The sequence below is a fragment of the Poecilia formosa genome, unplaced genomic scaffold (genome assembly GCF_000485575.1).
Source record: "Poecilia formosa unplaced genomic scaffold, Poecilia_formosa-5.1.2 Scaffold144, whole genome shotgun sequence".
Lineage (NCBI taxonomy): Eukaryota > Metazoa > Chordata > Actinopteri > Cyprinodontiformes > Poeciliidae > Poecilia > Poecilia formosa.
Window position 1 is genome coordinate 1,380,046 of NW_006800083.1, and position 10,239 is coordinate 1,390,284.

General features: G+C 38.3%; 2 protein-coding genes across 2 annotated transcripts in view; both read left to right on the forward strand.

Moving 5' to 3' along the window:
• The first annotated feature begins 26 nt into the window (after positions 1-26).
• On the forward strand, positions 27-4,778 carry LOC103145605 (aryl-hydrocarbon-interacting protein-like 1). The gene is made up of 6 exons (XM_016676928.1): positions 27-35; positions 334-513; positions 2,547-2,735; positions 2,855-3,031; positions 3,126-3,267; positions 4,284-4,778. The coding sequence occupies exons 1-6, from the start codon at positions 27-29 to the stop codon at positions 4,481-4,483; spliced, it is 897 nt and encodes a 298-aa protein (XP_016532414.1). The 3' UTR covers positions 4,484-4,778.
• Positions 4,779-6,652: 1,874 nt separating this feature from the next.
• Positions 6,653-10,239, forward strand: part of LOC103145579 (tumor suppressor candidate 5 homolog) — a 16,045-nt gene continuing 12,458 nt past the window's right edge. Inside the window, exon 1 of the mRNA XM_007563061.2 lies at positions 6,653-7,672. Coding sequence (XP_007563123.1) covers positions 7,262-7,672 — 411 coding nt within the window. The 5' untranslated portion in view covers positions 6,653-7,261. The remainder of the gene's footprint in view (positions 7,673-10,239) is intronic.

Consider the following 10,239-nt stretch of genomic DNA (forward strand, 5'->3'; position numbering starts at 1 on the left):
TTAATATTTTCTTTTTCTGACTCCTTATGTCTGATGTAAATTACATAAATATTTCCATGGCTTATAAGGCTGGTGACTGTTGGTGCAGCAGATAAAAAAAAAGCAACAAACGCGTCAATAAGTTGAGCATAAAAACAGTTTTTGACCCTTTTTTCTTTACTCGGCACCCGAGACGAGTCAGTGACATAATGTCAGGCATTGAGCGGTGACTGCTCATATTTTAAAGCGATCCAGTTTGTTTTTTTTAAGGTTTTTGCATTTTCCTTCGTGATCCCTGCAGGTTTGACTAATGATCATTTCCCCTGAATTTGTCGCTGCTTCCTGTGGTTCTAGGTGACGTTCCACTTCCGCACTCAGCTGTGTGACGATGAGCGCACGGTGTTGGACGACAGCAAGAAGGTGGGAACGCCCATGGAGATAGTGATTGGCAACATGTTTAAGCTCGACATTTGGGAGACCCTGCTGTCTTCCATGAGGATCGGTGAAGTGTCAGAGTTTTGGTGTGACACCATTGTAAGTGAAGAAAAAAGTCAAGTTTTTTTTCTTTTTTTTTTTTACTTTTGTGCATGTTCTATTTTTTTCAATTTGATGCAATTTTATTTTTAATATCGAAGTTTGACAAGCAGATTCTAAAATGCTTGATGTCATAATTTAGATTTTAAAGTTATATCTACCATTTTCAATTACACGCAAGCAAAAAGATAATAATCAGACGACTATGATATATGTCACTCTTACAACATGAACATAATGTGTCATCTGGAAAACACAAGCAGCGTCTTGAACTGACTATAAATTAGGTCTAACTCTGACGTAAAACTGAACTTTTCTCTTTATGTGACTGTATTTAAATTTTATCTTTTTTTGTTTCTTCCTCATTCAAACTGGATTCAAATTATTCTTGTAATTAATTGGCGCAATATAAATAAACTATGCTGAACTGGAACAAGTTATGCTTCAAACTCAAAACATAAAACAGGTATTTAAGTGGGAGGACAAGATTCAGAGAGATTGTCTGTATTTATTGATTAATTTTTTAAAAAATGTATCCCTAAATCATATTTTATTCTTATTAATGAGCCACTTCTGAATGCTTAAAGTTTATCACAACTTTAAAAATGATCTGAAATTCTGTTTGAAATTTGGGCTTCGGTGAACCACTCCGAAATGATCAGCTCTCTCCCGCCTCCCATGTCTTCTTCTGGTGTGCTTTTTGCATGTGTGCTGCGCTCCATTCGAGACAGATGGGTTCTGGCATCCTGTCATTAATCCACAACGATCTCACTCTCTAATCGGCTCTGACTCCTGCTGAATCGGCACCACTGACCCTCCTTCACTCTGATTAGATTTGAAGGAGCTTAAAGCATCTTTTTAAACTTTAAATAACACGGCTGCTCCATGCGTACTGCTGGATATGCTGTGCGCTGCCACACCCATCTAACCAGGGGCTGTGTTAACGCTGTGAAGAGCAGAAGCAAACTTTAAACGAGATTGGATTTAATCCTTGTTTGATATTATTACACATTATATTATTATTTCTTCTTCCTCTTTAATTCCTTTTTTGGAATGAAATATGACATTGGATTCACAGCCTATCTTTCTGCCTGGGTCCTTATTTACTCTTGGTTTCGTTTCATAAAAAAAAATTAAAAAAATATTGTCAAATGAAATAACCACTGCTTGTAGCTTGGTAGTACATGATAGTATTTGTCTGCATGTCTTGAATGGATTGTTGCCTGTTGCTGGTCCATCTTTTCCTACCACACTTCTTCCTTCCACTACATTTTCCATTAATATGCTTGGGTACAGAACTCTGTGGACATCCACCCTCTTCAACAATGACATTTTGTGGCTTACCCTCCTGTGTTGATGACTGTCTTCTGGACATCTGTCCAGTCAGCAGTCTTCCCCATGATTATGTAGCCTACTGACCCAGAGTAAGAGACTGTTCAAAGGCTCAGGAAACATTTGCCGGTGTTTTGATTAATGGGTTGTGACATCACAAGTTTTCATTAGTGATCTTCTTCACGGTATTCTAATTATCTGAGACACCCGGGGGTTTTATTTTCTGCAAGCCAGGATCATCAAAATTACAAGAAACATTTATGTTATTATAGATGTGATGATTATACATAATGTAAGGATTTCACTTTCTGAGATGGTTGGCAAGAAATATTGCACTTTTTTAAAATATTCAATTTTTTTTACTCCCACTTTTTTCACAAAACAGTATTGCCCATGTCACCTTCATTTAATCCCTCTGAGTCATATAATAACATCACTAGGAAATATGGTGAACATTGTGACCTTTCCCTCGTGAATTTACAAAAGCGTTTTTTTGTTTGTTTTGATCATGATGCATGACCAAAAACATAAGCAAAACTTTAATGCCAAAATATTTTTGCCGACATATTTTCAGGAGCAAACTGTTAGCCAGTAAAAAAAAAAAAAGAAAGAAAGCTATCATACGGTCGATGTTGTTGAGCTAATGCTGAACATCTGGAAACCCTCACAGGGTCCACCTTGTAATCGTCTCTCCTCTTTAGCACACCGGTGTTTACCCACTGGTGTCCAAAAGTATGCGACGCATTGCAGAGGGCAAAGACCCAGTAGAGTGGCAGGTCCACACGTGTGGTATGGCCAACATGTTTGCGTACCACAGCCTGGGCTACGACGACCTGGATGAGCTGATGAAGGAACCAAAGCCACTCTACTTTGTCCTGGAGCTGCTGAGGGTAAGAAAAGAATGATTACTGTGCTGTATCCATTACGTAACAAAATAAAAAAATAAAAAAAGATGCATTTTATTGCATGAAATCAGAAATGAAACTTCCTGTGTGTGCGTGACGGGCAGGTGCAGCAGCCCAGTGAGTACAACAGGGAGTCGTGGGCTCTGAGCGACGAGGAGAGGCTGAAGGCTGTTCCTGTGCTGCACGGCCAAGGAAACAAGCTGTACAAGCAGGGACGTTACCAAGAGGCCACGCAGAAATACAAAGAAGCTATCATCTGCATCAAGAATGTGCAGACCAAGGTAGTACATATCAAGTCTGTTCCGTTACTCTCATAAACCAGAAATGAGTTGTGTTTTTCCCATCTTTCCACTGAGATCACATCTTTCTCTTCAGGAGAAAGCTTGGGATGTTCCGTGGCTGAAGCTTGAGAAGATGGCGAACACTTTAACGCTCAACTACTGCCAGTGTCTGCTGCGCATGGAGGAGTACTACGAGGTCATCGAGCACACCACGGATATCGTCAACCAGCATCCAGGTTCGAAGTGACAAATGTCTCCCATGAAGCAGTGAGAGGTGTAAAGTTTTTACAAAATCAAGCCTGTTAGTGAAAGTTTGCTATCACTACTGCATTGTGGGGAAGGTTTGTACATGGACCACAGCTCTATGCAGAAACACATGAACCTCTGTAACATTTTGTCACAGCAGGTTCACAAACTTCAGTGTATTTTGTTGGTATTTTATGTGAAACATTGAAATCAACAGTAAAATTATGTGGTTTAGGGAGAATAATGAATGCTTTTCAAAATATATATATTTTTTACAACAAAAAAAAATCTTAAAAACATGATCTGCATTTGTACTTTGTATATTTTAATACAAGAAAATAAAATCTAGCTCAACCAGCTTCCTTCATAGAACCACGCCTTAATAAACAGAGTCCACATATGCTTAATGTAATCTCTGTATGAAGCCATTTGTTCTGTGAAATTGAAAGAGAACGTTACTGAACAAACAACATCATTAAAACCAAGAAAGTTGTGGAGGCGTTCAAAACAACTTTAGGTAATAGGCGCCAAACTCCAAAACTGAAACTTAGTGATGGGTTCACAGCTTTGAGGAAACAATAGATACAAAAAACCAGCATTCATTGTTTGTCTAACTTTAGCTTATTAAGAACAAAAAGGGAAAACATGTTTTCCATGGTCACACTTCACTATTCCAAACTTTAAAAAAATAAAAAATGAAAACACAGAGCTTTGTACAATCAACCATCTGAAAAGGTTATGCCACAGCTGGGCATTAATCAGAGAAACATCCAAAAGGTATTGACTCAGAGAAGCCACACTTTCAGATCTTTATTTACAAAAGGTGCTGAAAACACCAAACATCACTTCCACTTCCCAATAATGCGTTACTTGTCCACATCACTGCAACGCCATCACAAAAATCCCCTATAGAATATACTTAACTCAAGAAGTATGAAAACGTTGTGAAAGGAAAAGGTTTAATTCCAGCTTTTTATGTAACAAATGCAACCTGATTGTCCTGCAGGTGTTGCAAAGGCTTTCTACCTGCGAGGAAAAGCCCACAAGGAAGTATGGAACGAGGCAGAGGCTCGGCAGGACTTCAGCAGGGTGCTGGACCTCGACCCTGGCATGAAAAAGGCAGTGAAGAAAGAGCTGGCAGTGCTCAACATGCGCATGGAGGAGAAGAACCAGGAGGACAGGGACAAGTATAGAGGCATGTTTTGACCCAGAGACTAAAAATGTAACTGTTGTCATAAAAAAGTCAAAACTGACCTCAACACCAATGGAGCTCCGTAGGTCTGCAGGTATCAACTATTTAAGAAAAATAAAAGCTGTTTGTAATTTTTAAAATGTTTGTGTCCAGGAAAATTTAAACATATATACCAAATGCTACAGTTAAAATAGCTCAAGCTCTTTATGTAAGACGAGTAACACAATTTGTCTTAGAAAGTGTGTATTTCTCAAATTGTTGTGCAATGCCATAAAAACTCAATAAATTATACCACACTTTGAAATCTGAGATGTTTTATTACTCTACATGGATGTTTATAAACAAATTCAAATTTAAGAGAAGCATTAAAAATTTACATGTAACAACATGAGGTTTCATAAAAAACATAAAATCCTATGCAAAGCTCAAACTGACCATAAACAAGATCTGGGAATGAACTCATTACCTCTGTGGGTCAGATGTGTTTTAAATGACAACATAGATTATGTCTTAAAACATAGATTTGGATTATTTAGCTTCATCTTTCAACTTAAACTGAGAGCAATATTCTCAATTTAGATTTGAGTACATGTTTTTTTTCACTTAGGATTATGAAAACATAAAAATATCACACTAGCGATATGAGGTAAATTAAATAACCAAATAGATTTATTTTACAAAGACAGTAATCTAACAACCTCCTGCCTGCAAAACAGATCTATCAACCATGGACAGCGACTTCTACAAGCCATAAACCTACCAGTAAATAAATAAATCTAAACAAATCTTTGTCTTGTAGTTGCACATACGTGGCCTCACCACAGGAGGGCGCTCTGGCTGCAAATAAATCCATGTCCACCTGACTTTGGACGACAGATCTTCCCGATAGTCAGCAGCTTTTACGTCTTATAAAGGAACGAGCTGTTTGATCCGTCGCTGTCCTCTTTTCATATCTAAATCACAGTTTCTTGAGAGAAACGATGCTATCACACGGATGGCAAGATCAATGGAAAATAGTTAATTTCTGTGGTAAAATGTGTTCGTTTAACATTCGACAATGAGCTGAAAGCCGAGTTTCATTTTGGGAATCCCCTTTCATCTAAAGGGAGGAGCGCTCAGGGAGGAGTGCGGCATTCACCCTGAGAAATAAAGCTGGTGATAATGCAGCATCGTGCATCATAAAGAGGGAAATCTGTTGGTGCAGGCATTAAAAAAAAAAAAAACCGCGCACCAAGTCAATGCAAACACACGGGGGTGTTTCTTGACGGATAAGAGATAAGCAAAAGGAAGAATAAAACAATGCTTCAGCGTATCATACGGATTAAGGTTCAGTTAATCTAAACTAAATCTTCTTTTCATCCTCAGCAGCATATGTTGTAGAATTGCATTTACGTAATTTCTCGGGGCTGTTTATAAAGTCCGCTTGGAAGCAGCTGATTGATGATACGGGAGTGTATCTATTGGAAAGCTCGCTGGAACATTGAACTGCAGGAGAAAACTGCATAGCAGCACAATCCCGCTGCTGGCCTCCCTCCATAAACCAGTGGTGCTGATGCTGGGAGGGAGAGAAGAAAGGGTGGAGGAAGAGGAGGAGGAGAGGAGGGGGTGGACAGCCTCCCCCTCTTCCCCCCCCCCTCCTGCGTCTCCCCTCTTTCTACAGAAGACAAGTTGGCAAGAAAGTACGAGGTCCACACCGGAAAACAGACAATAATAGGTCCAAAATAAAAGCAACAACAACATGAGCATTTCAGGATTAGGAAAGCATGAAATGCTCAATTCAATTTTTAAAACTCTCTGATATCTATCTATCTATCTATCTATCTATCTATCTATCTATCTATCTATCTATCTATCTATCTATCTATCTGTGATCTAAGTAAAATCGATCTAAGTAAACGTATTAATATAACTTAGTAGGTACACTATAGTTGTCTAAACTAACATTTCATTTGAAAAAAAATGCATTTTTTATTTAGTTTGTCTGCTTTATACTTTACAGTAACTTCAAATTCCGATTCAAAGGGAAACTAAAAATATGCAAGTGTCAAAATATTTGTAGTCAAAATATTGCGGGATGGAGTTTTTCGTGCATAAATAAATAAATAAATAAATAAATACAGCTTTTATTTTGAATTCATGTTCCGGAAGTCTTCAGAATAAATGTGGAGTGCTGACAAGGTCCCAAGTAGAGTATAGTGCCTCTGCAGCGTTGAGAGACGGCGGGGAGAGAGCAGGGATAGGGACTCTCTGGATCTGGTTTGAGATAAACATCTGTTTTTCTTTGGTAAATAAAAAAGAAAAGAAAAGAAAGAAAAAGAAGAGAAAAGAAAGAAGGAAAAAGACTTAGAAGCACTTAAAAAATAAACAGATACTCCTAAGGCATCTTAGTGGGACTGGATCTAAGCGGGATAGGTGGATGTATCAGAGAGAAGAAGAAAGAAGAGGAGGGGGTTTATGATCCGAGGCTCTTTGGAAATAACTCCAGCAACGAATGGAAACGAAGGAGAAGGATGCTGATTTAGGAGGATGAATCATTTGCTTTCATCTGATTGATTTTATTTGTTGTGGGTGTCTCTGTCACACCTGAGCTCATAAAGCCCACCTCGTTTCAGATAAAAAAACAACTAATTGATAAATCCATTCATCGCAGGAGGAGTTCCTTATTTAAAGTTAAGTCTAGCGTCAAGGAATAGTTACAAAGCCTGATTTCTATTAAGAAACGTGGAAGCGCTCTGTCTCATAACAAGCTCCCAGGCTGCTAATCACATTTTCTGGCAACCCGAGAGTGGATCATGGCCATCAACACCGACACCGACTTCCTGAAGTCCACCCTGGGCAGTGAGGGAGGAGGAAGCGCCCCGCCCGCGGACTTACAAGAGACGGAGAAACTCCTGACGGTGACCACCGAGCCCGGGGGCACCGGGATGAAAATGTCCACCTCCTTCACAGCCAACGTGGCCGGGGACAAGGCTCTGGAGGCCGACCAGAACGGCCACAGCGTCGCCATGAGGTCGGGCTCCATCGGGCAGCTGTCGGCCGCCGCCCCCCTCTCCCCGTCCAGGGCCAGCCTGAGCCGCTCCTCCACCGGGAACGCCACCGTGCCGGAGACCCCCAAACCCAAGGATTACCTCATCCTGGTCATCCTGTCCTGCTTCTGCCCCGTTTGGCCCGTCAGCATTGTCGCATTGGTGTACTCTGTTATGGTGAGTTGGACTTTTTTTATTTATTTTTTTATTTTTTTACGGCCAAAAACTGCTACAGAAACTAAGCTGAACCACTGATCTTGGAGTAGCTGACAAATGCTTGGCATTGTTAAGTTTTCATTCAGAAAGTCTTGGAGTTACTCTTCAGATTTAAGCTTTTTTATGTGGAAAAAAAGTGAGAAAAGCTGAGAAGCTACAATGTTTTCTTAACATTTTCACATGCATTATGAACAGCATGTTAATAATCAGAACATGAAGAGATATTTATTTAGTGCTTTTAATAAACTTGCAGAAATTAAGAAAGAAAAACTGTTTGCAAACTGAAACACTTTTAGTATCTGATAAAATGCCATCAGTTTAATTTGAATGATTAACATCTGGTTGTATGACTGTTTTCTGAAACCTGCTTCACTTCACTTCTCGCTCAAGATCATTGAACAACTTTTCAAAAATGTATCTGTTTTACCTCAGAAACAACATCTTTGATGTCAGCCCACAAGTTTATTTAATGGTTATGGCTTAAAGGGTCAGTCTGCCCACTACATAACATTGATCTAACTGGCCTGTAAACGAGGTGATTCTGGTTTATTGGTGGAAACACCTGTTTCAGTGAAAGTTTCCGTTCAACATCAGCATTGGTGTTTTAATGTGTTTAAGCTGCAGATGTTCTAGAGGGACTCGTCTTGTGAGCCAATGAGACAGGACTCCCAAACTCTGAAACAATCTTCCTCTTTTTGTAAATGTAACACTTTGAACGGTTTTAAGTCCCTTCTTATTACTAAGCCTTTATTTTCCCTTTATTTACTTTTTTTAGCTGTTCTTCACATTTTGTCAATTTTCTTTATTGTAGTGTGTGTGTCTTATTGGTCATGATTGATTGATTGATTGATTGATTGATTGATTGATTGATTGATTGATTGATTGATTGATTGATTGATTGATTGATTGAACGAACAAATCTGGGTGAAATAAATAGGTCAGAAACTGATGTGCCACCATCTTTCTCATTTCTCTGGCTTCGATGAAGTGTTTGAAGTTCCAACTGTGTGTCCATAAAAGAACAATTGCAACCTCTTCAACAAATGTACTTTTAGCAATGGGCTTTGCCATCTTGACTTTTTATTTAATCATCTGACGTGCATTTTTATGCTTTATTTATTTATTTATTTATTTATTTATTTATTTATTTATTTATTTGATTAATCTTTTTGGTTGTGTTCTTTTATATTTAGCAGTTTTGTTGAGTATCCAGTTGTTTTTCACTAATTTTTAGTTTTCCACTCTACCAATCAACTTTCTAAAAAGAAAAAATACTCCGGTTTTCTGAACAGCCATTTTGCTCAGGGATTCAGAGAGGAACACACTTTGCACATGTGTAACATTTGCTCCAGCTGTCTGGAGATAACCGTTACCTTCTTGATGCTTGTTTGTTTACTTAGTGAACAAATATGTCAACCTTGGCCAACTTGTGAATGATTTACAAGGCACACACACATATATATTTATTTATTTATTTATTTATTTTTTTTTTTTTTTTTTATTTTTTTACCAAAATCAGGAAGTGAGATGGGATTTCCCCACACAAATTGAATGTGCCCTGATGTGTTTAAATTGTGACACATCAAGCCATTGGTATTTTTAACATGACTTAATGTTAGCGCTAAAGACTCTAAACAAATCAAAAGACAAAAACCAGATGAATCATTCATTAATTTTTGTTCAACACATACAGTCAGGTTGGCACTGAAAAAGACATAAACATGCACCAATGTTTAAGATTACCAGTCATGATCTCTACATGCAACTTTCTGTCTTCATGTGAAATTAATCTACTTGACAAGAAAAATGAAATTCTGCACAAACAGCATTTAAGTCAGTCAGCTATTGCAAAACAGTATAAAATACCAAACTTGGAGTTCCTGTTTAATTTATCTGCAACAGAAAAGATTGATATTCCCTGGCAGGGTACAACAGTGCATCCAGAGATTATTTTACCTTGCAATCCTGTGTTTAAAAAGTAACCTACCTGCTCTCACAGCAGATCCAAGAAAACACTTGTGGTGAAAGAGAATGGTAGAGAAACCTAAAAACAGAGAAGTGGAAGTAGTGAAGGAGTGTAAATACCTCAGTGCTTGTTCCAATTATTACCTTAAAGACCAAATCGCATCACCATGAGTTCAGCATGAGTTCAGCATCACCTTAAGTTACCAGTTTAGTTTACTCTAATCAGTATATTCCCCTTTTCTCTGGATGTTTTCACTTGAAATCCTGATGCAGTTATAGTCTTATTTTTTAGAATTACTTTTTATTTTGTAATTGCAGAAGTACCTTTCATGAGTGTCAGTTATGTACACTTCCTTAGCAATCTTCCTTTCGTAAGCTATTGATAGAAAAACCAACAAGCTCAATTAGATGAAAAAATTCAGGTTTGCAGGTAAAAAATACACCTTAAAACTGATATCAGTTCATATGAGCTACTGATGGATGGATGGATGGATGGATGGATGGATGGATGGATGGATGGATGGATGGATGGATGGATGGATGGATGGATGGATGGATGGATG

What these genes read in the sequence shown, in the direction of transcription:
- LOC103145605 (XM_016676928.1), top strand. An exon ending in AGTTTTGGTGTGACACCATT is followed by an intron (nt 514 to 2,546) that starts GTAAGTGAAGAA and finishes TCTCCTCTTTAG; the next exon opens with CACACCGGTGTTTACCCACT. An exon ending in TATCGTCAACCAGCATCCAG is followed by an intron (nt 3,268 to 4,283) that starts GTTCGAAGTGAC and finishes ATTGTCCTGCAG; the next exon opens with GTGTTGCAAAGGCTTTCTAC.